This window comes from Salminus brasiliensis, chromosome 3, assembly GCF_030463535.1.
Source record: "Salminus brasiliensis chromosome 3, fSalBra1.hap2, whole genome shotgun sequence".
NCBI classification, from domain to species: Eukaryota; Metazoa; Chordata; class Actinopteri; order Characiformes; family Bryconidae; genus Salminus; species Salminus brasiliensis.
In genome coordinates this window covers 35,702,926-35,730,833 of record NC_132880.1, presented here as the reverse complement: position 1 = coordinate 35,730,833, position 27,908 = coordinate 35,702,926, and the positions used below count along the sequence as shown (strand labels likewise).

The 27,908-nt window shown below is 40.0% G+C and overlaps 2 protein-coding genes across 3 annotated transcripts in view; one reads left to right on the top strand and one right to left on the bottom strand.

The window, feature by feature from the left end:
• The window catches only part of heyl (hes related family bHLH transcription factor with YRPW motif like), a 44,189-nt gene extending 33,962 nt beyond the window's left edge, over positions 1-10,227 (top strand). The window contains exons 2-6 of one of the 2 annotated variants that reach the window (XM_072676010.1): positions 2,275-2,422; positions 4,393-4,459; positions 4,640-4,723; positions 6,514-6,595; positions 7,586-10,227. In XM_072676010.1, the coding sequence (XP_072532111.1) occupies positions 2,343-2,422; positions 4,393-4,459; positions 4,640-4,723; positions 6,514-6,595; positions 7,586-8,265 (993 nt within the window). In that variant the 5' untranslated portion in view covers positions 2,275-2,342 and the 3' untranslated portion in view covers positions 8,266-10,227. Of the gene's footprint in view, positions 1-935; positions 2,423-4,392; positions 4,460-4,639; positions 4,724-6,513; positions 6,596-7,585 lie in introns of those variants that run through there. The other variant, XM_072676009.1, reaches the window with a different exon arrangement.
• Positions 10,228-14,809: 4,582 nt separating this feature from the next.
• LOC140551388 (coagulation factor XI-like) lies at positions 14,810-20,155 on the bottom strand. The gene is made up of 10 exons (XM_072674802.1): positions 20,095-20,155; positions 19,437-19,593; positions 17,919-18,028; positions 17,669-17,831; positions 17,464-17,582; positions 17,183-17,342; positions 16,421-16,533; positions 16,146-16,305; positions 15,821-15,945; positions 14,810-14,878 (listed from the first exon to the last, which is right to left on the bottom strand). The coding sequence occupies exons 1-9, from the start codon at positions 20,153-20,155 to the stop codon at positions 15,840-15,842; spliced, it is 1,149 nt and encodes a 382-aa protein (XP_072530903.1). The 3' UTR covers positions 14,810-14,878; positions 15,821-15,839.
• Positions 20,156-27,908: the final 7,753 nt, after the last annotated feature.

Here is a 27,908-nt window from a genome sequence, read left to right as displayed (position 1 = left end):
ACACTAGTGAACTAGGGGCAGTGAGTACACACACCCAGGTGGGCAGCCAACTCCAGCGCCCAGGGAGCAGAGAGGGTAAAGGGCCTACTCAAGGGCCCAACAGTGGCAGCCTGCCGAGCCTGGGAATCGAACCCACAACCTTGTTATTGATAGCCCGGCGCACTAACCGCTGAGCCACCACTGCCACCACTGATCTAGGACCACATATGAATGCGACACAAATCTGATTTAAAAAGATCCACACAGCCCTGCAAAAATCAGATCTGTGTGACATTAAGGCAAAAAATCGGATCTGAGTAACATCCTGGTAATGTGAACACTGCCCTAGTAAGGATTTTACCCTCTTGTTATCACACCCATAACATGCATTTTTCGAACGTGCTGAGAAGGCTGTAATCCCTACTATTTGAGCATCCAAAGACAGCTATTTTGAACATCAGTAGAGTTTGCCTTACACTTAAACACTTACATTTAAAACATATTCACGGCATTACATAATAAGCATTTTTTTTCTGTAGCTGTGTCGTTCAGTTAACATTCAGTACCTCAGTCTACAGGTAACTTGCACAAATAGGTAAAGTCTCACAGCAGTGCTTCAGCATGGCCATGGCTATAGTCTTTAATCCATAGGCAATGGGATGCTGGCAATACAGTATTTTACAGCATTAGATTTACATTTACATGTCTTTTCACGTCTCTTCAAGAATTCAAAAGTTCAAATCCCACTACAGACAAGTGACAAGCAAGCAAGTCTCCAGTGGCAGCAAGTGTGAATGAAGTGTGTGTACAAGGAACGTAGATAACCCTCTTTGTCCAGGACCACTCAAATGATGTGAGTGGCAGAAGAGTGTTGGTATAAGGATGGCTGTTGAAAGCTATGTAAGAAACATGTTCTTACATATTGTTTATTGCCTAAAACTAAACTGCTGCTATATTATTGATTAATCATCAGTATTAGTATTATTTATTAATTATTATTATTATTATAATATGTATTTATTATTATTCTTTATTATTATTACAATTATTAGTAGTAGTAATCCCCCAAAATGTGCTCTATTCACATATTCACATACCCCAGTACTTATGGAGTATATGTGCGTGTGTGTGTGTGTGTGTGTGTGTGTGTGTGTGTGTGTGTATGAGAAAGCAAGAGCGAGTCCAATTTGAAGCCAGCGTTCCCACAACTCTTTTTCTATTGTCCTTTGAACAAGAGGCAAAGAGACTAATTAAAGAGAGAGCAAACAAGAGAGAGAAAGAGAGAGAGAGAGAGAGAGAGAGCGAGAAAGAAAGAGAGAGAGCGAGAGAGAAAGAGAGAGAGAGATGAGGCGGAAGATAGAATGAGCTAATTGAAAGGAGAAAAATGACAGAGAGACAGAGAGGGACGGCTGATTAGGGGAAGGGAAGGAGGGCGAAAGAGTGGGGCACTAAAAACAAAGAGAGAGCCAAAACGGGCAACTCTGTCAGAGTGCAAGACTTTGCCTGTGTTGCTGAGAGGGCGAGAGAGAGAGACATAAAGAGAGCGGGGCAGGAGAGCAAGAGAGGGAGAATAAAGGAGATAAAGTGAGAAAAAGAGTAAAAAGAGAAAGGGAAAAAGACATAGACAGAAATCAGGAAAACAGAAGGAGGAATGAGAGAGAGAGAGAGAAAGAAAGAGAGAGAATAAAATGAGTCAGAGAAAAAAAACAGAAAAAGTGAGAAAAATAGGGAGAAATGAGAAAAGTAAAAAACACAGAGTGACAGAAAGCAGACAGAGAAATAGAAAGAGAGAAAAGTGTGTGTATGTGTGTGTGACAGAGAGAGAGAGAGAGAGAGAGAGAGAGAGAGAGAGAGAGAGTGTGTGAGAGAGTACAAGAAAGATTTTGAATGTAATGTGTGTGTGTGTGTGTGTGTGTGTGTGTGACAGAGGGAGAGGGAGAGAGAGGAAGAGAAAGAAAGAGAGAGAGAGAGAGAGAGAGAGAGAGGTGCCACTGTACAAAAGGGATGAAGAGAATGTGACTTGGCAAGTGGCAGAGCACTGGGGGTCCAGTGAAGAAGGGAGACGAGGACCAGACTGAAAGAGCGGGAGAGCACTAATAAAGTCCCCTAAACTTAGAACCTTTATTGTGGTGAGAGGGTGAGAGAGAGAGAAAGAGGGAGAGAGAGAGAGAGAGAGAGAGAGAGAGAGAGAGAGAGAGGCGTGCTGGCACCACAGGCTGTCTGTTTTACACTCAGTTGTTTGTGGAGGGCAGGAGACGCACAAGTCCACCGCCGCTGAAAACTTTGTACCCTCAGGATCAAGGGTTCTTCATTCGTCCACCGGTTCTTCTGGCCATCCTGAGAGAAGAGAGAGACACTTAACAATGAAGAGACCCCACGATTACAGCTCTCCAGACTCGGACACGGATGAGCTGATCGATGTTGGACAGGAGGACAGTTACTGGTGAGAACTGAGCTCACACACACCAGGGCCTTCATCACTGACCCATAAACCGTCCTGCGGAGCCGCACTGCCCAGTACATGGGACCGAGTTCTCATACATATTGCGGAAGTCCTAACATTTGCATGCAGAGCATAACTTCAAGATTGTAACTTCAGCATTTGGAACAGTTGGTTGGTTGGTTTTCTGAAGACTGCACTGAAGGATGCTCATTGGCTGTGTGCTGTAATCAAGAGCTAAGCTTGGTCTTGATCTTGAAAGCTGTTTTTTTTTGGGCTGGATAGAAAAGACAGCTGTTGTTTTTGCTGACTGGTCAGTCTTGGCACTGCAGTGCTTTAGTCTTATTGTACATTAGTCTGTTTGCAGAGCAGAACTTGATTTCATTCTTTTTTTATTTATTTATTAATTCATTTTATATGTAGCGCATTTCACTTTGTGACATGACATGAACCTGGCAGTTGTGTTCAAATCTCATGATAAGATGAGAAGTGTGTTTCCTTCGCCTGTAAAGTTGACAATTCAATATTACAAAGTTTTTGTGAGACAGCGACAGTGTGCTCCTATAGAAGCACAATAACAGCCTATCCAGACTTGCAGAAGATGCTGAAATATGCACTATGCAATATTGCTGAGCTTTAAGATGCCGCTAAAAGTTCTTCCCATTTGAACATTTCCAGCCAGCATTTCACGTGCATGAATATTTGTATGATAGTAATAAATGAAGGTCTGGATGTCGTACCATAACTTTCTATAACTTGTATTAATTCCTGTTTAACCCCTTTAAAACCAAAGTTTATTATTCTGTCTTTTATCCTAATGCAGAAACTATTCTGAACTATTAATATTTATAATCATATTAAGCATATTTTGTCCCACAAGGTTTTTTTAAGGGCATAGAAAACTAATGTTAATTATGACAGCAGTAGTTAAAAAAAAGTTTGTAGTTATGAAGGACGGTGAACGAATAAAGTGTTTGATATTTACAGGGTTTAAGACGTGAACTGCTTTTAATAAGTGCAGACTGTAGATGTTCCATCAGGAATGAGGGTTATCTTTGAGAAGGTCTTGGGCAATTTAGAGTTTAGTCATTTACCAATACGTTTTTCTCGCGTCAGAGCAGTAGGAACGCCTGCCCATAGTTTCTTCCATCTTCTTATTAAAAGTGGTCCATTTGCCGACACCATTTGCATAAACGCAGAGACCTTTTCATTTTTTCCCCTCATGTTGTTTTTCTCATTTCCCTTTAAAAAGCTGGGTCACAGTTTTGGACAGAAATTAAGAGCAGATTCAAGATTCATGAGTTTCTTAATATTTTCTCTTTGAAACCTGTTCAGAACTCTGTGAGAAACGTGTGTCTGAAGAACCAAACATCTGTTCTGACCTCTGGTCTCATACCATCGTTCCATTACATTTTAGTTGGAGGACAAAATCTCACCACAACACCTAGCTGAGCATTAGACTTCAGCTAATCAGTGCATCTGTCTTTACTGTACACTTTACTGTAATCAATGGCTTCATATGAATAAATCACCAGGAGCACAAAGCCAAAAACACTGTGTAATGTTCCTGGAAGAGGGAGCTGAGGGCCCAAGCAAACCGGATCCATGCTAAAGGATCACTGGGAGGATTGAGGAGGAAACCAAAATGCACGCGATGTAGGATGCCCCACAGATATGTAATCATCGTGTCTTCTCGGCTTCAAAAAATATGCTTTTGTAAGATGCATGAAGCGTGGCATGTCAGCCAAGTGAAACTAATGTCCTGAAACGCGTTAAACCAAAATAATCCAGCTCTCTCGCTGCCAGGCGCTCCTGTGTCTAGCTGCTCTCAAAGTCAAATTAGATTGAGTTTGATGATGTGCAACTGTGTTTCTGCATTGTATTAAAGCACAATAATGACAACAATATGCAATGACATCAAAGCTTTGATCTGTCCCCCCGCCCCTCTCTCTCTCTCTCTCTCTCTGTCACAGTCCTGTCACTGGTTCCATGTCTCCAGGCAGTACCTCACAGATCCTTGCCCGGAAAAAGAGAAGAGGGGTGAGTTTATCTCTCGCTGAATCTTTATGTTCCTCTCTTTTGTTTTAGTAATTTGTTGAAGTTTTCCTTTCCTCTGGCTCCGTCCAGTACGTACAGACAAATGAGGAAGGCAGAAGCTCTTTTAAGATGTTTCTTTAAGATGTACTCTCAACACTCAACGATGATCTCTGCTTGCTTTAGATCATTGAGAAGAGACGCAGAGACAGGATCAACCACAGCCTGTCCGAGCTGAGGAGACTCGTGCCCAGCGCATTTGAGAAACAGGTAGGACCGTTCTTCTACAAATAAAACTTCAACAATAAGTGCAGTCCATTTTTCATAATGCTAGACATGCAGCCATGTGACAAGAGGAAATGGCACATATGTGATTTAAAGGCCAATTCAGGATTCAGACAGTGTGCAAGTTACTAAACATAGTTAAACCCTTGTGCATATTGTTGCTGTCCAATGAAAAACAGCTACCTCCAAAATAGTGACTTTACAGGAGAAGACAAAGCATCCTTAACTTTGAATATATGTTAATGTAAAATAAGAGCTTATTTCAAGTAATTTAGTGCATTTCATTTGGGCCATTCATCCAGAACTATTTACACAGTGTACAGAGCAGCTAAAGGGAAAACTTAAAAAGGGACAAAAAAGGAGATACATGGTTTGGACAGCAGCAATATGCCAATACAGACACAACCAAGACACTCAGAAATCAAATGATTTGAACAGCGAACAATACAAAGCAACCAGTGAAATTTTATTCTAACCTAAACTTAACCTAACCCTTAACCAAACCCTAACTTTAACCATAACCTAACCTACATTTAACCTAACCCTTAACCAAACCCTAACTTTAACCATAACCTAACCTAAACCTAGCCTCACCTTTAACCTAACCCTAATTTTAACCATAACCTAACCTAAATCTAACCTCACCTTTAACCTAACCTTAATTTTAACCATAACATAACCTAAACTTAACCTAACCCTAACTTTAAACTTAACCTAACATTGACCGAACTCTTAACCTAACCCTATCTTTAACCATAACCTAACCTAAACTTAACTTAACCCTAGCCTAACCTAAACTTAACCTAACCCTAACTTTAACCCTAACCTAACCTTAACCAAATTCTTAACCTAACCCTAACTTTAACCACAACCAGACCTAAACTTAACCTAACCCTAACCCTAACTTTAACCATAACCTAACCTTAACCCAACAATAAACCTTACCCATAATCTAAACTAAACGTAACCTAACTCTTAACTTAACTCTAACTTTAACCATAACCTAACCCTTAACTTAACCCTAACTTTAACCATAACCTAACCTAAACTTAACCTCACCCTTAACTTAACCCTAACTTTAACCATAACCAAACCTAAACTTAACCTCACTCATAACCTAGCCCTACCTTAACTTAACCTAACACTTAATCTTACCCATAACCTTCCCTAAACTCTTAACTTAACCATAGACTGTGAAGTTCGTATCATTATTGCACTCCCGTTATTCTGTCCATTAATCCCCTAGTTTGAAGCTCTGTAACAGAGAAAAGCGGAATACTGTGGCGCTGCTGATTTTCAATTCTCTTGTAGTACATAAAAAGTCTGAGCTGTATGTATTTGGCAAACAGTGCCACCACTGGACAGGAGGTCCTTGTAACTCATAAAACATGTACGAATATATTCGTGCAAATGTTATGAATTTCTTGGGGTGCACTTTATTTATAGATTTATGTACTGATTTTATGAGATCTTGTTGAGACATGCCATAATTCTGCAGTTGCTCAGTCAGTTTTATGTATACACATGTACATGTCATCACTGTCCTATAGAAAAAACCCACTCCACAACAGTAGCTTTACAGAAGAGGTTAAAACAATACTTAATGTATATTATTGTAAAGACCTAATTAATTTTGGGCCAGTCACCATGAAATGTTCACACCATGTCAAGATGCAGTAATATATATTTACAGTAATGATATATAATCTTTGGCAGATGCCAACCAGATGTGTCAGATCCAGACAATTAAAAGCATCTCCTCCACTTCCCCTCAGGGTTCATCTAAGCTGGAGAAGGCTGAGATTCTTCAAATGACAGTGGACCACCTCAAACTGCTGCATGCCATGGGGGGAAAAGGTAATTACACGTACACACCTGTAATGTATTTAACTAAAATTAGGCTTATCATTCCGTATTCCTTTAAAAATGTATTGTTCTATATTATTTGAGCATGGCAGCTGCCTTTTACATTGTCTGGACATTTCATGATAACTGGGCTAATAGAAATCATAACATACATTACCTGGAATAAAATCTTGATACATTAATACAGGAGTTAAGAGCTTTTTTGCTTTTTCCTGTAACATTTTGTAGATATTCTGTAGATACATGGATTTGTGACATCAATGATATATGAATTATTCAGCAACTACTATGAAACTATACTATGTAATATATTATGTAAATATGACAGAAAGGAAGTGAAACATATATTTATGCAAATACGTCCTCTAAGCGATCAAACGGGGCTTTCTAGTCCCAGAAAAAAAGGCAATTTTTGCTCTTGTGGGCATACATTATACATGTGCAAAGTATTCATACATTATGTTCCATTATGTTCCAATAACTAATACATAACTAATATATTTCCCCATATTTATCCCCTTTAGTTATGAACTAAAAGGTTCTAATGTTGGGTAATGCTAGCAGACTGATGTGATTCCTGTATCTTTTCACTCTTAGCGAGCCAAAGTCATCTATCTAGCTAAAGCTAACCCAACCAGCCTAACCAAAGGCTTGCATGCTACTTAATCTCCCTGGTTGTCTATTGTGACTATGCCAGCATTGCATGTTTGTATTCTCTGGATAAACCCTCAGCAGTAAAGTATCACACAGTGTTGGACAGATGGATGTCAATTAAATGTGATCATTATAAATATTAGGTCCATTCCCCAACAGGCCACCGATAGGCCTGCTAGGTTCATTAAACATTGGTTTGTCACACAGTATTTCTATCTTTCCTTTTTATGCAAAAAATCCCAGAAAGAACACGTAAAGTTTCAAAGGATGGTTCAGTTAGGAAGTGTTGGATTGTACAATGACAATGTGACACCGTCTTCCTCTCAGGCTACTTTGACGCCCGTGCGCTGGCAGTGGACTACCGGACGCTGGGTTTTCGGGAGTGTGTGGGAGAGGTTGTGAGGTACCTCAGTTCTCTGGAGGGTGTGGAGTCTGCAGATCCCATCGGGGCACGCCTGGTGTCCCACTTAAGTCACTGCGCCAGTGAACTGGACCCTCTCCACCAGAGCCCAGCTGCCATGCCCTTCACCCCCTGGCCCTGGGGTTCCTTCCCTCAACTCGGCGGCCCCTCCAGCCCCTCAGTTACTTCACCCCCCTTCACCTCTGATGCCCGCCGTGATCTGGCCCCTCACGCTGCCCTCCTGGCTTACCCTTCACCAGCCTTGCGTGTGGCTCCTCTGGGAAGCCAGGGGGCACTGTTGAGCCCCACCATATCTATAGTACGCAGGTTGCCTCCACTCCGGTCCCACCCTCATAGACTGCCAGAGCCACCACAGGAGGGCCCCACCGTCACCTCGCCTCTACACTCTGCCCCACCTGCTCCTCCTAGGTCCTCCTCCTCACCATCCTCCATCTCCTCTTCCTCTCCCTCCTCCTCCTCTGCTGGCCATCCCCACGTTTCCTTCAGACCCTTTGCTGCTTTGGGGCCTCCAGCTCCAGTGCTCAGGGGCATGGGTGTGTCCAGTAAGTCAGCACAGGCCTGGGGGACAGAGATTGGGGCCTTCTGATTTAAGCAATGCAGCGGACTATTACAAGCAACAGAGCAATTGCTTGCCAATCAGAACAGTGCCTTCACAATTGACCTGTCCATGCTCCACCCACAAATGCATTCTTTCATAGCAACTGTTGTAAATCTGGGCAAGCTTTACAGAACAATAGCAAAAATCCCAAACAAGCTAACACATTTAGGTCAGAATTATCTTTCGGAATGTCTCCTTTCATTGTGTCTTTGCAGGTCTGATTTGAGCACTGTGTTATTGATCACAGGGTTATAGGTTTGATAACCATGTCTAATAAACTGCCACTATTGGGCCCTTCAGCTAGGTCCTTAACACTCTGTGCTCTAGGGGTGCACTGGCAGTGCTGACCCCAGCTTTTCAAACTGGGCTATGCAAATAAAAGGATTTCACTGTACTGTACACACGTATAAAGCCAATAAAAACACATCATATAATATTATCATCCAGATATTTATGCTGTGGATCAGCCGACCCTAGTGCAGTTCCTCATGTAAAAAAATGCTGATAATGAACATATACATACATAAATACACACAATTACTTTTTAGCATGTATATAATGTAACATTATGGACAGATACATTTAGGTTTTAGCCTTAATTTTCAAAATGATCATTATACAGTGCCTATGCTTATGGCACCTCTAACGGTAGAGGTAGAGGCTTGGTTTTTTGGTGGCTTCAAGTGATCTAGCTGCCACTGTGACCAAAGGACTGCTGGTTCAAAATCAGCGTTATGCTGCCTGCCATCAGCAGCCGGGGCCTGAGAAAGCACAATTGGCCTTGCTCTCACCACAGTACTGGGTACTGGGATACTGGGGTGGTACAGAGTGGATTGGGATATTGGTTCCATAATATTGCAGAAAATTGGGAAAAATAAAAATATTGTATTAGATCAGCTTATAGTAAATAGGTTTTATTTAAAGGTTAAAGTGCTAGCAGGACAAGATTAAGACAACAATATACATCCTCTGTGTTGGAAACAGATACAATTCGCCTTTAACCCATCTGTGCAGTGAACACACACACACACACTAGTGCTCAAACACACAAAGTGACAGAGAGCACATGTGCCCAGAGCATGGTGGGCAGCCTTGCTTAAGGGCCCAACAGCGGTAGCTTGCTGAGCCCAGGTATTGAACCCATAACCCTGTCATCGATAGCCATGTGCTCTAATCGCTGAGCCACCACTGCCCCAAAAGCTGGGCTGTGTTGATGTAGATGACCTCAAAAATTTTTTTTGCAACAGACAAATCCGCCATCATTCTACTGTTAGATTTATAAAAACAACTAAGCTCATTCTTTCAGAACTGTATACATTCAAAATAAACATCATTTGAGATGTATTGCAAAAAAAAAAAAAGCTTGTTCAGCAGTTGTTACCAAAAAACATATTTTTGCCTGGAGCATGAAGGTCAACTGATATCACTTTTAGTTCAATTCATTACAAAATTCTAAGCACATGAGAATATGAACCTATTCTCAAAGCTTTCTGCATTGTTATCCAAAAATGACACAAAATACACAAAAACATGTTTTTGATTTCATGCAAAACCCAAATTGTAACCAGAAACAAGAGACCAATGCGAATGAAAGCAACAAAACAGTGCAAAGATTAATAAGTCCACATTGTTCTTGTGTGCAGTTGCTGAAGACTGGAATGAAAATGAAGGAACTGTGTTTACTTTAGAAGGCCAGACCAAATTCAGTGATTATCTGATCATCTTATTCCAGATCAAAAGCACGCTGAGAGATGGCCTGATAAGAACAGACTGGTGAAAGATGCTTGTCTTCGCAAATCATCATAAACACGACAGACGCCCTCTCTACAAGACACGTTTCTGTTTGTTGATTGCTTTACTGGTTTCATTTCATTACATTGTTTACTTGGACTCTCATATGTTATCCATTTGACATGGAAGTGACATAAAGACAAAAAGTGCCTTTTTGAATCTGCTGTGTGTTACTGTACCTTTTTTTCTGTGCATGCGTGTCAACCAACTCTCAACCATTAGGTGGCAGCAAAACAATTTCATTTTCACAGATGTCCAGAATGCTAATTCTCCAGATTATAAAGAATATAGAATTCCCCTTATCTTGCAAACTCACAGTAAGTAACCCGAGGCAAAGCAGCAGTCGCTGTTAGTTTGGTGTTCTTCCAGCATTAGTTGTTACTTTTGGCCAGACATGCCTCTCAGCTGGATGATGGCACACCAGACACTGCTTCTGTTGTTTTAGTGGAAGTGCACTGCGTGACCCCGAGCAACCATAGGAAAGGCGCTGGAGATAATGCATGTGACCATAGAGAGCAGACAGAAGGCTAATTATCTGAAAGACTCCTTTGGGTGCAATATGAGCAAGGTGCCACTTAGTGTTTTCTCCAGGGTCCTCTGCAGACACGGTGATGGGTAGGGTGCAGGGCGGAGCAGGCCGCAGAGGGAAAACGTGGTGGGTGCTGGCTAAGCTCCTACACCACCGAAAGGAAACAGGGCATCATGTGCCCTCTCATTGCCTCGGCCTACCACTCTCAGTCTGTACACTGTAATTTGAAAGAATCCTCACTGTCTCTTTCTAAGAGGTACAGTTCTTAAAATTATGCACACACACATCCTCTCTCTTACACACACATTAAGCATTTATTTACTTCAAAAACCTTTTAATTTTAAAATAAATACAAATAACAGCGTGTTCATTTAACCATTTCCAAACTTCTTCTTGTGGTATAGATATACTGTATATACCGTCAAACACAAGATAAGAAATAATTTTTTTTTAAATTGTCAATTTCAAAATTAGAGCACAATTCTATTTATTTTCTGATTTTGTATTAGGGAATATTAGGATATATTTATAAATATATTATATTGGGGAAAATGTGCCAAAACATACATCCATTCTATTCTATTATTAAATTCAGCAGTAAAAAAAACTTTCTTTTTTTTTTACGATTTTGATCAAATCAATACAAAAAACAAACATATGTGTCTTTTTACTTGTTGTAAACTTTAGAATTAGGTTTTTAATGCCTATTTCTACCCATCAATCATTAATACATTAACCCACCCAGAGAGTTCTGCAAACAAATGAGAAATCTAACTCTTTAATTTTTTATTAAATTTAAAATTAAATCTCTTTTATATAAATAAAATGTCATCTCTCGCCAGAGTTGAGAGAGTACGGCATCTACCACCAGAAAGAGATGGCACCTTGCTGTAAAAAAACAAAACATCAGAACAGCCTCCAGACAAAGACCAGGACTACTGGAACAATGTGCTTTGGACAGATGAATCTTGCCCTGATGTTTTCTTGACTGCAAGGGTTTCCTCCTTGCACACCTCCCATTAAACTCAATCTTGTACTGTCGCTTTCTGATCTGTCCATGTTGGCAGTTATTTAACTTTTAGCGGACAGCTGATTTCTAACTGTTCTGAGGTCTTTTTAAATCTCTTTCTAGACTCCTTTCTGAAGGCCTCAGAGAGCTCTTTTGGATCTCACCATAGTGACATCACTCCCTTAACACATACAGGACCATATATGTCCATATATGTTTGTGGACATCCTTTCTAATGAATATTACTGACACAGATGTGCAAATACACACACACACGCACATTATTTGTCTAGTCCCTATAAATAAACCTTGTCAATAGAAAAGGACACCCTGTGCACCATAGGTACAAAGTCCCCCAGCACTGGAACGGTGTTTTCTGGAATGATGGTGCTCCATCCAACATTTTTGGGATGAGTTGGGAAGTTGGGGATGAGGTGCGGTGGTGATCATCCAACATCATGAACTCACTCTAATAATGCTCTTATTGCTAAATGCAATGAAATCCTCACAGCAATGCTCCAAAATCTAGTAGAAAGCCTTCCCTGGACAGAAGTGACAGTTAGCTCACAAGATTGAGTTGAAGCCATCAAGCTATTGATTAAAAAAAAGACAGACCACATACTGAGACCTTTCAACTTCAATCCAGTAAATATCAAAACAAAAGTTATCAAAACAGCTCTGCTGAGTTATCTTTTAAAGCATGTGGACAGTGAATAACCATCTAAAACAGCACAGACATGTGGTATGTGTCATTCTCATGACAGACAGCACATTAGAGACCCACATAATTAGGCATACACATACATTCGTTGATGCAGGCATTCTGTGTTCGGCACACGTTCAAAGACTTCAGAAATGTGGGCTTTTTTTTTAGGAAAGAAAATAAGTGATGCACAATGTGTGGTGTTGACCGTGATTACTGTATAACAAACAACACCACTATGTTTTACCCTCTGAAGAGACATTAAAACGTTTGGCACAGCTTCAGAGAGTGCCACTTTACGGGGATTTGAAGTGACGCATTTGAATGCATGCAAGAATGGAGGCTTTTGGTTGTGGGGTTGTTGTTTGTTTGCCTGTGTGTTTTCCCTAGTTTATATTTCAAAAGGGGTGTGCATGCACATATCTGGAATGTGTGTGTGTGTGTGTGTGTGTCCCAGGCTGTGGTGGGACTCTGTGTCTGTGAGGACTGAAGTGTGGGTCCGCAAAGCAGCACAGGGATGGACGAGTGGCGTGCTGGATGTGGGTTGGAAAGTGTGTGTTTGTGTGTTTATGTTGCTGAATGTTTAGACTGACTCTCGTGTGAGTGATATGTGTGTGTGTGTGTGTGTGTGTGTGTGTGTGTGTGTGCGTGTTCATGTGTGTGTGTGTAACTTCTCCAGCCTGTCATTCTTTTGGCAGCAGCAGAGCCAGCGCTGCCACCGCAGCTTCCAGCTTGGGCCGCCACAGTCACATGAGCCAGGCTTTCCCACGGGGAGGGGCTGGCCTGAGGGAGTCAAAGACGGAGAGAGTGATAGAGTGAAGAAGAATGCCAGGAAAATGAATAGGAATATAGGAGGATTCCACTAAGCATTGATGTAGTGAATAAGGTTAAATTACACTCCATCTGTAAATTTAAACATGCCAAGGAATGCGTTTATTCAGTAGACTATTTTAGTTGTTATTTGATGTATAAATAGTAAGTATGAGACGTTGGTTGGGGTAAAAAAATGCTCAGATGTCATTTAACAAGCTCATTTACAACCCTGTTACATTGCCTCAGAATAACACCTGGCAATTTTCCTTTTACAGAGAACTTGATTTAATTGGTTGGTGCCAATTAAAGCATCATTTTAACATTATAACTTTTCCTAAGTCTACGAAAGAGCAAAAGAGCAAATTAAAGATTAGCCGGATAGCTTGTAGCCTTGCCCCCACTTGCTTCCTCAGGTTTAGCTTCATAATTTTATTTTACTGGTAAAAAAATAATCCAGTCCTTTCCCTTCTCATGAGTGTTTTGCTCTAGTCTGGTCCAGCTAAAGTAGTTTGTTTTTGAGGGAGTGAAGTGTTAGTGCTAGTTTTTAGCTTAGCACAGATCTCCATTTGCTCCCCCTGGCTTTCGCTTGGGCACATGCTGAGTTTGAGCTTTCCCTTTGCGAGCACTGGCACAGGAAAAGCTGCTGTCATAAAGCCTGGTCTGCTTGGCAACCTGTATTTCCATTACTAGCACACTCTGGAGGTGATGAGCTGCTCTCTAGTATCAACAATAGCTTATCCTTCTAAAGGCGCAGGCACATTTTACCATTCAACAGCTTTGACTGGGCCTTTCACAAGTAGGCTGGGACTATGTACATTTTGGAGGCGTGAATATAATGTGCCAAGTCTGTCACGAAACCGAAGTCTGGGGATTTTTGGTTTGGCCAGATTGTTTTTGCGAAAGAGAAAACAACAGTGTTTGAGGTTCACAGTATGTCAGTTCTCGGTGTTCATACTTCTAGCACCACAGTTTCTAGAGGCCGTGTACTTTGATGCCAGAGTTGTTCAAACACAAAATTGGGAGCTGCTCTTTCCGGCACAGTACAAACGAGGACCAAAGCACACAGACCCCAGAGTTGATGTGTAAAGGAATGTTGGGATTGCATATATACCTGGGTGAAGGTGAAGTTACAAGGTTTGTACATTTGTGTCAAGTAGCTGAATGATTCATTATTAAGGAAGTCTACAAAAAATTTATGAGCTCAGTGTGGTTATTAAATTTTTGCATTTCCATGACTTAGAAATTAAATAAGAATGCCATGACCGAAAATCTTAATGCAAATGCAGTAGCGTTTTCTAGCTGGTCATGCCTTTCCCTTTGATAAATATCTTTTTGGATGAGTCAGTAACTTTAGATCTGCTAACCTACTAATTAATACAGTATGCAGTTATACTCTATGATCCCCTCCCCACCCACCCACCAATTGTCCTTTCAGTTTGTCTAAATTTATATTTATGACATACTGCTTCACAGAGGTGATGTGTATGTCTGTGTTTTACTGTAAAAAACGAGAAACTGTTAACTTCTTAAAAATTTCACTGATTTTTTCGATGTAAGAAAAATGTAAAGTATATCAAATATTTATGATGTATTTTTAATCTAACATTCAAATATTCAAAACAGTTGAATAATGAGTGCAAAACAGTTGAATGTATGTGTAATTGAGTTTAATATTTTCAGCAGGAAACTCCCTCCTCTTCTTCTGTTTCTTCTTCTTAAGGGGTTTCAGCAAGATGCAAGCTGGCTCCATCTGAAACTAAAGATAAATGAGGAAATATTAAACGTGGGAGGTGTCAGTATTGTTAAATAAAGTTAGTTATTACAAACACATTGTATTCAACCTTATGTATTACATTAACCTATTTTACTGTAAACATTGTCATTAAGTGATAGATAGGCTTAGTCTTACTCCAGGGCTGTGACCTAAATGGCTCCCTATTTACATTTTAGGGCACTATTGAGTATGCTTTAAACACAGCTCAGTCACTCACGTGTTTGTTTATGCGACCGGTGCTGACGCATGATGATGATAATGAGGAAGTGTCCGTATTCACTTGTTGTCTCTAGCACTACTCAGTAAACTAAACAGTGGCTCCCTATATAGCGCATTACTAATGAAGGAGTAGGGACCTATTTCGGTCACAGGCCAGAGCTTCTATTTTGAAGTGCAGTCAGAAATAAACAGGCCCTCCGTAACGTGCTAGTCAGACCACTGAACATCTCAGACTGTAATGTCATACAATGTAATGGATCAGGTTTAGGTTTCCTGTTGTCCAACTTCCAAAATCAGCAGAGCTGCTATAGAGCTGAACTCTTGAATTGAGGGAAAGCACCAGGATTATTTAGAGGTTCACACTCAGTATTTTTAATCAATCACTGAAAATGTTCTGCAAAAGCAGATAACACAGGCTAGAGGGGTATAAAGCCCCCCAGCATTGAGCTGTGGAGCAGTGGAACTGTGTTCTTTGGAACGATAGTGCTCCATTCAATACGTTTGGGATGAGTTGGTCGCTAAATGCAATCATATCCTTACAGCAACACTTAAAAATCTAGCAGAAAGTCTTCACTGGACAGTAGAGACAGTTACTCCAACAAAAGCAGGATAATCCTCTTGATTTCAGAAGAAACAATGAATTAGCTGGCGTCCCAATACTTTTGTCCACAGTCTATGCTATGCATGACAACAGTAAACCAGTACCTGTTGTAGGCTGAACGTCTCAGGATTTACAGCTCTTCAGAGAGAAGCCAGATATCACACTCTGGTTGGACACAACTTTAACAGGTCTGGGCAGAGTCATGACCTGCTTTAGGTAACACCTACGCCTGGAACAATTTGAGGACACATTAATATGATCAGTGTGCAAAGTTTCTGAACACACACACACACACACACACACACACACACAATTTAAAAGCCTGACCTTTCCGTATGCTGAGGTAACTGGCCACATCATATCCGTATATCTGTACTGCAACAATGTTTACTAGTTAATGATTCAGCATGTTGGATTCAGTCTGTTTACCTGTAGACTGGATCACTGAAGGATGAATAGACGTAAGTGTAGAACTGACAGTCTGGGTCTGCTGTGCACTGTTGCTGACAGGCATTATGATCATCCAGCAACACAAAATGGTTATCAAAACCAGGGAAGTCAACATCTGCATACTGTGTGGTTGCCCAGACTTTTGGATAAAAACATAATTCCATTAAAGAAATGCACTAACAAGAAAGATGCTTAGTTTAATTGCAAAGAAGCATGGGAATTCTACAGAGGTGGAGCAGAAGATATGCACTCACCGTTCGAGTGCTCACAGTTCCGTGTTGGCAATCCGCAGTACGATTCCATTTTTTTGATCAACTCATCTGAACTAATATCTGGCTTATGCTTTAGGAAGCAACGCATATGATACCTGCACAGACATATGTTCTAAAATCTTAAAATAAAATAATCCCCAGGTGGTTGCCTGGGTGTTGCTAAGCAGTTGCTACAGCATCTCTGGTGTTTTCTAGAGTGGTACAAAGGTGGTTGCTGTGGTGTCTTACAGTTTCAAATGTGTAACTGGGTGGTTGTTATGATATCCCATGCAGTCCCTAAGGTGTTGCTATGGCTATTGTATTACACATGCACAGATGTTGCTATGGTTTCCCAGATGGTTGCTTGGGTGTTGCCAATACTTGATGCCAATGCTTAATACGATATCTCTGTTTTTTGCCAAGGTGTTGGTAGTTGGTTTCAACTGCATTGCATGTGGCTTCGATGGTGTCCCAAGTGGTTGTTAAAATGCAGCTAGGTGTCTGATATGGTATCCCAGGTGGTTACTAGGATGGTATCTGGTATTTGATAAGAAGTCCAGTGTGGTTGCTTGGATGTAGCTTGGGGTTGCTGTTGAGGGGCTAAGTGGTTACTAGGAAGTTGCTATAAAAATCTTTTTCGTTTGGGGACCTTTAGATTGTTGCTTAGCGGTTGCTATGGTGTTTCTAGGTGGTTGCCATTGGTTACTATAATACCCTAAATATGTTTAAATAATCATGGAATTCATTCAGGTGTCAGCTACTCACCAGGTGTTACTTGTCTGATGTTTGAAGGTTAAATATGAGAAGTGGGTGCAGCGGGGATGTAGAGTGCACAAGAACTGACAGTGTTGGGGGGATGCAGCGAGGAGCTGCTCAAAGTCACTGTCAAAATAGTCTGAATGGGGGTAAATCTGCTCCTTACATGCTGTCAAAACAAGAGAGAAACATAGAAAGACCTTTAGTGTTCTAAAAGGACATGTAGATCCATGAAGAGAACACCAGAAAGTCTTACGACAGACAGCATTGTGCAAGTCATATCCAGGTACCTTCTTCTGAAGTTTCCTTAGACACTAGTGACTGTGAGAATCCAGACCACACCTCAGACTTCATTCCAACCGTTGGTGGTGTGGGAACAGTCCAACTGTATTTTAAAAAGCACTTTTTTCTGAGGACAGAGGACGGACATTTAGGATTGAAAAGCACTTCTAGTTCTAGAAATCCCAGGGAGATACTTCAATGTGTTCGTCCTACCTCTTTTCTGCATCTGAGAATTTCTCTGGGAAGTAGGAAAAGAACTTGCAGTGTGGATCACTAGTGCATAGTTCCTGGCACTCATTAGAACTGGAAACGGCCATGTTTCGGTAGTCGGTGCCTGTGAATTCTACATCCTTATGCTGGGCAGACAGACAGGTATCTGATACAAACACATAAAATGTAATTTATATCTTATTCTCTAAGAAAGTGTAAACTATTAGGTAGCTTAGTGAAATATTGGTCTTACGCGCAGTGTACTCTTTGCGGTTGAGTGGGAAGCCTGAGGTCACTCCTTTCAGATTATTTACCACTGAAGGGTATCCAGATGCTGTGTTCTTCAGATAGCAGTAGAATTGCCTTTAGCAGTAAAATCTTCTAGTTAATGACTTTAAAAAGGCAACATGTCATTGGCATTGACCCTCACATTGGCTACAGTGCACTGTGTATATTCAGGCACTTGACAAAAGCAGTAGTTCTGATTCTGAATTTGTTGCACACCCCTGTGTTGAGCATTAAAGCTGGACGTCTTCTTAGATATGTCTTTATGAGCTTTGCACACATGGATTTGGGCAGTTTATCTCATTGTTAATGGCAGCGCCTCAAATGGGTTGGTGAGCATCTATAAAGTTCTTCTGTCTTCTGGTTTCTCCCTAGATGTTTGAAATGTCTGGAATGTATGTCTGACTGGGCCTTTCAGTGACAGTAAGAGATGTAGCTGTATGCTTTGGGTCATTGTCAGGTTGAAAGGTCAGAGTTTGTGTACCCTCTGGTGGAGGTTTTCTTCATGAATGTTCCTATGTCAGGCCTTATCAGTCCGTCCCAGTCCGTTGTTACTGGTCTCACTCTTCTTCCTGTTGAGATGGACCAGTATAATGGTGCCATCATCATGTTTCATCATAGAGATGGTTTTAGCCAGGTAATGTGCAGTCACTCCGTAATAAACACCTGATGTATGGAATGCTGTAGATGTACATGTCCATCCAACAGACTCTACCATCATTGTAGAGGACTTGGATGTGATCACTGGGTTCTTTCAAATCTCTCTGACCAAGTTTGTCCTTGCATGTTCTTATAAACATCTGAATGTCCAATCCATTCAAACTGCAGCAGGTGGGGACAGCTAAGATGATCATAGGGGTCTTACTCCCCTCCATCATGGACAGTTACACTACACTCTGCATTTGCAAAGCTACCAGCATTGTGGACGACCTCACCCACCCCTTGCACAGACCCACTGTATGTCTTCCTGCTGCCATCTGGCAGAAGGTACCAGAGCATCCGAGCCATGACTTACAGACTCTGCAACAGCTTCTACCACCAAGCTGTCAGACTTCTGAACACACAAGGACTGTGTGTAATGTATGTGGCAATAATAATAATAATAATAATAATAAATAAATAAATAAATAAATAAATAACAATATTAATATAATAAAATGGCAATAATATCCCTTCAGAATCTACAACACAGTGTACAACAAGTAAAAGGGGTCCAAATACCACAATAAGTAATAAAATTTATGAGCCTTATTGAATAAGAATAGAAAAGCAAGAAATATGAAACAATGTTGTGTCTTTCTGATTGACCACATCTGGAATAAATGGGTTAGAATCAATTCATCCAGTTAGTCTCTAGATATTTTCAGCAGTGTGCCACTAGCTAATAGTGACTAATTAGTCACTTATAAAAACCCTCAATTTTACAATGAATTGGAACATGAGGCTATTAAAGTGAAAATAGCAGTTGATTAAAAGGTATGCAAACCTGTCATCTTTGTCCCAGTCAGGGCGTATAAAGGTGAAAAACCTACAGGAATGGTGTTGTGTGCAGGCTAGCTGACAGTGATAAACATCTGGAGAGTAGATCTGCTGGACATCATTTCCAGGGAAGTCCACATCCACCTTCCAGTCAAAGTCAGACACTGGAAAAGTTGCAGTATTCAGAAATGAACTAACATGGTTGTGTTGTGCAGCGATTAAGTAACTCCAAGACATCTGCAAGAAGTTGGCTGAGAAGTTTCTATTGAAAAATAATTTCATATGTAAATGAGTTAACAACTCAACCAGCTTTCATTAAATAAAACACAGGATTGTGTTAATTCTTTGTTCTAAAGTAAGAAATGGCTCATAAATAAAGTCCCATATGCTTTCATAGGGTATTGAACTGCATTCAGGTTTGGCCCTAAATAGTCTTGTTCAACCGCAAGCATAACAGATTTAAATTTCTGCATTTTGTCACCAAAGATGAAAATAACTGGATTATTACACAGTAGTGTTATTATATTCACAGTATGTCACAGTTTCTTATATAAATGTCTGTGCTTCATTCTGTACTCCTTGTAAACGTTTCTGTAAACATTAAATGAGTCAGTAATGTACCAGAAATGTACCTTTACTATAGTAGAGTGTTAAGATCACTGTACCTTTACTGAATGACTCTGGAAGAGCAGTCAACAGCATCAGCAGAAGCATACAAAGTCCCATACTTCCCCACACTCAGCGCACCAGCTCTGTTAGACTCACTAGAAGCACTCAGACTAAACAAAAGTGGCCCAAGTCAAGTGTAATAGACAGGTGCATGGTTAAATACTGAATGAAAAATCAATGCTTAAGACCAACGATCAATTCTGGTGCAGACGTCCGGTATCATGGGTCACTGGGTGATTTTGTGGAACTTTGTGGACCTTTGTGGGGATTGGGGGGAGGAGTGTAATACAGTGGGACAGGATCCAATGGGTAGTCCAGGGCAACCTACCACTGCAGTACTGATCAGAAATCTGTAATTAGAGCAGTACAGCAATGTCAGTATTCATACAACCTACATTAGCAAGGATAACAGTACAGTGCATCGATGGATTATCCGACAGCTTGAGCAGAAAAATAGGTTTTAAATCTAGATTTAAACACAGAGTGTGTCTGAAGCCCGAATACCAATAGGAAGTTTATTCCAGAGTTGGGCTTTATAAGAGAAAGCTCTTCCTCAAGCATTGATTCTCCTAAAGGGAGGAACTGACTAAAGGTACACTATGAATTGTATGGTTTAAGAAGTTCCCTAAGATATTGTGGGGCTTAACCATTTAATGCCTTATAAAGGAGATGGAGTGTGTTATAATCAATGCGGAATTTAACTGGTAACCAGTGCAGGGACCAGAATAGAGAACAGAACTAATATGGTAAAATGTATGAGTTAGGGTGAGCCCTCTAGCAGCTGCATTTTAAACTAGCAGGAGCTTTTTTAATGATTTGCATGAACTTCCAACCAGAAGGGTATTGCAGCAACCCAGTCTTCCAGTTATGAATGCATGCACCAGTTTCTCTGTGCCATGTAAGAACAGTACATTACACAGTTTGGCAATATTATGTAGGTGGAAGAAGGCTGTTTTAATTATGTAACAGATGTGAGGACAGAGTCAAAAACAACTCCTAGGTTTTTTACAGTGGTGCTGGGACTGACAGAGAATCCAGAAAGTCAATGCCATGCTTACATATTATTTTGCCCAGCAGCAGCATGTAAAGAGTAAATAGTGGCAGACCAAGATTGGTGCTTGAGGATCTTTTGAGTAGTAAGAATATACATTATTTCATTCATTATAAACACATTGGTGGCAACCTACCAGATACGATCTATTTTCAAGCCTGTCAAGCAGAATCGCATGATTTATGGTGTCAAAGGCAGCAATAAGGTCAAGCAGCAGAAGAATAGTAGTGCAGCCCCTATCTAATGAAACAAGGAGGTCATTTGTGACTCTTAGTAAAGCTGTGGTTGGATCTAAATATACAAACTGGAAAGTTTTTGCTGGACAGCAACAATATGTTGTTATAAATGGTGCTAAACATCTTTCTGAGGACGACTACAAAGTTTCTGAATCGTGGGTCTTATAAAACCACTGATGAAGGTCAGAAAAGAGATTTTCTTTTAAGGACCGTTTGTATTTTGGGATTTGTTCAATTTACAAGGACAATGGGCTCCATAATTATAAGAGCATCGCTGGCAACAATTCTGCGGTTTTTGTTTGGACTTTTCTCATGAACAAATTTAGGAAAATTCTTAGGAAGAGATTACTGAAGGGACCCATTGTCCTTCATGTTCCCAAATCCATGTATTATTTCACAATCACAGTTCACACACAGTGATCAAGCCAGGGCCGGAAGATTTGTTTTTGACGATCTTCAAAAACAGTCGGCAAATCAAAAATCAGGGCTAAAATCATATAGTGTAGTCATATAGTGTAAATCTGGCAAAAGGAATAACAATGAACACAAACATTTTATTCACTTTTATTTCATAACTAATTATTCAGTTACAGACCATGTGTACAATACAAATTGTTAAATAAAGAAAAACTCTGTGACTGATCAACTACTGATCAAGTATGCATATATATAAAAAACGAATAAAGTAGCCAATGTAGGGTTATCTGTATTTTGTGTAATTCTACATTCAAGTACCCCAACTTTACTTTAAGATCTGATTCCTGCTGCTCTTCAGAGAGAAGCCAGACCACGCAGAGAGCACACCACGCATAGAGATCACTTTACTTAAGATCTGATTCCTGCTGCTCTTCAGAGAGAAGCCAGACCACGCAGAGAGCACACCACGCATAGAGATCACTGAAGCAAGTCTAGGCAAAATCATGACCCACTTTAGGGGACACTTGTTCCTGACACAAAGTTAACTCAAATGTTTTTCTGCACATAGACAAACGCACTCGAGGTCAAGTATTTCCATTAGCACATTTTGTCATCTTGTGTTAAAGAAATTGCTTTTAAAAGTATATACAGTATTCCAGCACTGCAGCATTTATGGAACTGCAGACATTTACCTAAGGGCAGGTGTCAGGTTCAGGTAAGATGGTAAGACACATGTAGAACTGACAGTCTGGATCTGCTGATATCACAGATATTCACAGATATCAGCATTATCCACAAAAGCATGACCACTATCCACACCATAGAAGTCAATGTTCTCGCAGCGTTTTTTCCAAACTGTTGGGGACATTTTTTACTAATTAGAAGCAGATCGGACAATCCAGGAACGGATTAATTATAAGGTCCAAGTGTGAATGTGTAGAAAAGTCAAACCGTTTAAAAGCTTGCAGCTGCATTTTGGAAATCCAGAATAAAATCCTTGTTTCTTAACTGACTAATCCTTGCTTACATATGGCTTTTACTTCAGGAAACACTGCATTTGGAGTTTGTGTTAGAAAACGCTTTTACAGTGTCTAGAATGCTGGAATGTGTGGAAAGGCATGGATAAGAAAAAGCTGTATTTAGCAGCACTTACTGAGTATTACTTGAAAATGAGAAGTGGCTGCAGCGAGGATGTATAGTACACTGAAACTGGCAGTGTTGACATGATGCTGCAGAAACCTGTTCAATGTCATTGCCAGGAAATGCTGTGTCTGCAAGAATCTCCTCCTTATATTCTATAGAAGCGAAAAAAAACACAAAAGCAAAAGGTAAAATGATAGACTAAGAAACACATTACATGTATGATTCATTAAAAGATACCCTCAGAAACATGATCTTTCGCCTCATGCAGTGACTTTGAAAATCCTGAAACAAGGCCATATTTGATGGAGATCATTAGTGGAACTGGAACAGACCAGCTGAATTTCAGAAAGCATGTATTCCTGCAGAAAAAAAGATTAGCATAGTCAGCTATGCAACTGTAGAAAGCCATTATTTTGTGTAGAAATGCATCAATGAACCATATAACCATTTCCCTGCTAACCTTTTTTCTGCCACAGGAAGCTCTCTGTTGTGAAAGAAAATAATTGGTCTGGATCACTGGTACATGCTTTCTGGCTTTCACTGTAGCTAGTGGAGGAAAATTCACGGTAGTCTGATCCTCTAAAATTAATGCCCTGGGGGTGTAATTTAAACCACACATACTTGGCCAATAAATCTGATTCTGATTATGATTGCTAAGTAAGGGGTGTTGGGAAAGAGCCTTTCTTCCTCTTGTTCTTCTTCTTCTTCTTTTTGTGGCATTGCAAGAAATTAAACTCCAGCAACTGATATATCATAAGGGTATGAGGTAATTTCTGAAGTAGATCTACTTGTAATGACTGACATGCCTTCCACTTACTTTTAGTTTGGTAAAGTAACTAAACTGAAGTATTTAAGAAGCCATTTTTCCACCACTCTAAGCAATAAACCATTACCCCATAATGATATTCCACATCTTTGAATTTAGTAATCCCAATGTTTATCCAATGTTTATCCATAAATGTATGCAGGTTTACACTGGAATGTGAATAACTGGAATTATCACGTCTGATTAGTTCGATTTGAAATTTGCTGCTTACTAAAAGTACACACAGTTCATTTAACAGCTATGTTTCCCATAGCTATCTTAATTTTTTTCTGCCGGTGCATGCTTTCTGGCATTCAGCGTAGCTAGATAAGGGCAATTCACTGAAGTCTGCTCCTGGACAATCCAGGTAAAAACAGGTATCTGATGGGGGAAATACAAACATGAAAATATATATATATATATATATATATATATATATATATATATATATAGAATGATTTCATATTCATATTATTTGCAAAATAGGAGACACTCTCTGCTATGAACAATATGCATGCTGTAAACCTCACAATATTCTGTAAAGAAACCAAATCCAGTGAAACCTGCCATCTCTGTCCTAGTCAGGTCGTAGGAAGGCAAAGAAGAGGCAGGAATGGTGCTGTGTGCAGGCTAGTCGACAGTGGTAGATCTGCAGGACATCCTCTCCAGGGAAGTCCACATTCACTCTAAGCTCTTGGACTGAAGAAACACCACCAGTATATTACACGTATACATTCTCATGGCATAAATACATGTAAAGGCACACAGACAGATAGTCCTACAGGACACTTTAAACTGCACTGCTGAACAAAAGCAGTAACATCAATACAGATTAAATAAGACTAGGGAACTCTTTCAGACACTGGTTTTGTTTTGGATATTCAAGTTACATTAAAAATTTGTACATTTTGCATACATTTTTCGAGTTAATGTTAAGTTCATTATTTTTAAGAAATCTGCCAATCTAAGTTAAAATATTGTACAAGTAAGGGCACTGAGTGGCCATTTCTGTGTCCGCTGATGACGGTCGTTTGACAAAACATTTTAGTAGCATAAAGGGAAATGATTGCAGCTACAATGAAAAAAGTATGATTTATTAATGCTAAGAGTACTCAAAATTAAATAAAGAAATAATCAAATAAAAGAATTTAATAAAAAAATATATATATTACATTTAGCCAGGGATAATCTTTTCATGTTTTAAGATGGAATGTTAAAATAAACAAATAAATAAATAAATAAATAAATAAATAAATAAAATAAAAAAGATATATATAAGGCCTTAAATGTCCATAAAACACACTGAAGATAAAGGGGACCATTTGTGTAACATTGTGTAAACAACCTGTGTGTGCAGTACAAAACACACAAATAAGTGATGAAAAACGAGGAGCCACCGGTACCTGCATAAAGCAAAGACTGCATTCTCTTCTGAAAAGCATTATGTTTCAGCTGTAACTGTAAACAAGGCTTTACATGTACTGATGAATATGAACTAAAACAAGCACAATGTGTGTGTTTACTTAGTTCCTAGATCAGTTTAACTCTGACTGCAGGACACTTTGGACAGAGCAGCCTGCAAGCCAAGGCCGTGCTATGACATTCTAGCATTCGTCTCTGAGCATTGGCAATGCTTGGGTGTTTGGTTAGGTTGTTTACTGCTTCTTAATTAAAAAAAGAACAAGAAAATGTGTCCTTTGACTAAGGGTGCCTTAGTTCCCCGACCACCTAAACACACCACTGTATAACCCTTTTAGCTTAGACACTATCCCTAAACCTCAAATGGGTTTGCAGCAGTAAAATAGCCATTAGCCTTTACTAATGGGTTTAGACAGGTTAGAAGGTAAGAAGATCTGTGGTTGTCAGGAAGTTGAAATTCCATACACTTTCTGCAGTTTATGTTTTGATTCTCATTTATGGCATTTAGCCAACATTCTTATTCAAAGCTACCTTTATTGCTTTATTATTTATTTGGCTGATCACTCCAACAAGCTTCCCTGGCTAGAGTGAATAGGACAGAGTCCACAGATATCCCAAGCTTACATATTGCCACAGCCAATAACCAAAAGTGTTGTGTGAAACAAAACTGTACTGGAGTAGTCTGGAACCGTATGCAATATGAGCAGCACACACATCCCCATGTTTTCTTGCACACAGTGGCCCACCTTTGTACCGGAATCGCTAAAAGCACCCAAAATGAACCCAGTATAGACTGCATCTAATCCAAAGGGCAGATGGACTAGATATCAATAACTGCACGGGTCTTGAATTTATAGCCCTGTTATTAATCCTCAGAACACAAAATAAGGCCAAATAAAATCACACACTCATTTTGAAATGAAAGAGGGCTTGTGTTTATTGTAAAAAAAACAAAAAGAATTTCATATATTTATATGACAAGAAAATACAGCTTGCCACAAAACCTGAATGTGTATTATGCCACCAAATAATGACAATCATTAAAAGTGACTGGGGTCTCCAGATCTGCACCACCTTCAACCCTATCATTACCAACTTGCATACACACGTTTCAAAATGTACTTGCAGGTTCAGCAAGAACGGGTAAGCAAGCACAGGTTAAAACATTCGGCAAAACGCCTGTAGTAGTACAGTGATAATCAGGGTAATGGCTTAGAAAAGATTAGCTAAATATGCGCTAGAGGAGACCCACAAAGATGGTGCTTTCTCTCCCCTAGCTTTGCACCAAATATGGTTCCATTAATGTTATGAATCAAAGACCCGGTTTCCAGTACTGTATATGACACCTTTAACTGCAGTGTAGCAGTAAGGAGGAGCAAAAGCTGTTGCAGAAGGAGGTGCGGAATAGAATGACGACTGTCACTAGCTTTTAACAAACCAGAGGATTGAGGGAATGGAGCTACTGAGCCAAATCAACTTGATGAGGCACATCGAGAAAACATCAGCTGTGTTCATTTGTAGGATGGTGTTCCTTACTCTTACTGGTGGGCAGATGTTTGATGCAATTCTGCTGTTAATGTTTGACTTAAAACACTTATTTGCATTCTGCATTTGTACCAGTCTGGTGCAACATGGTCTATTTTCTTGTTGCTAGTCAATAACCTGGCAGCAGCATGCTGGACCAACTGCAGAGAGTGCAATAAAGCCTAGACTAGAGGAATTCTATTTTATGCTTGACGTAATTAAAGCAGCCTTCCCTAAGTTCCAGTTCCAGCTCACCAGCATACTGAACATTACCCCAAAAGGCTTAGATGTAATCAAAGTGTTTGGCAGATGGATCTTTATGTTTCCCTTGGTTAGTAGTGTTTTTTTTTACCTTGCAACTCTCCCATGGTAACAGTTTTTGCCCAGTTGGACTCATGAATGCCAGCCTTATCTGCGATGAGTAAGGCCTTCAGTCTCTTTAATGTTCATACCTAATGTGAAACTTATAGCTGCACCTCTGTTGCCAGTCAGCTTGTTTTTCCTTAACCAACCCTAAACTGAGGTGGGTGCAAACTAGCAAATTACCCAAGCTAAAACACACTTCAGTGCAAGAAGAATGTGATCTAAAAAAGATCTACAGATGAAATACTTAAACCAAAGCACAAGGCTAGAAGGAATCTGGATAGGCTTGGGATGCAATTCTAAAGTGTGGCAAAACTGATAGATCAGTGTTTGGTCTAATGCAGAGCACAATACTTTTGTCTCCACAGTCCAGCATGGAGGTGGATCAGTAATGTGGCGATGTTTTGGTGCCGTAGGAACTGAATATTGTGACTGGCGTCATGAATTCACAGTAATACCATGGCATTTTCCAGCAAGATAATGATTATAAGCACACGTCCTCAAAAGTACTCAAAACATGGTTAAAGAATCGGTCCTGCAATGTTTTGGAGTGGCCTTCTCAGTCAGTCTCCAGGTTTAAAATGCATAGCAGTCTGCTGTAGCACACAAGCAAATCATGAGCCGAAAGATTTTGCACATGAAGATTGCAGTGAAAGACGTGTCCGCACACATCTAATCACCTATTAGAGGTTTTCAAGGCACAAATGATGCTCCAACAAGTATACATGAATCTTGATCTCTTGATTGTCCATTTAAACACAAAATTGTTAACTGTATGCATCCATAAATATAATTTTTATTGTAACTTTCTCTGATTGCAAAAGATAAATCTCAAGTTAACAGTATTTCAAA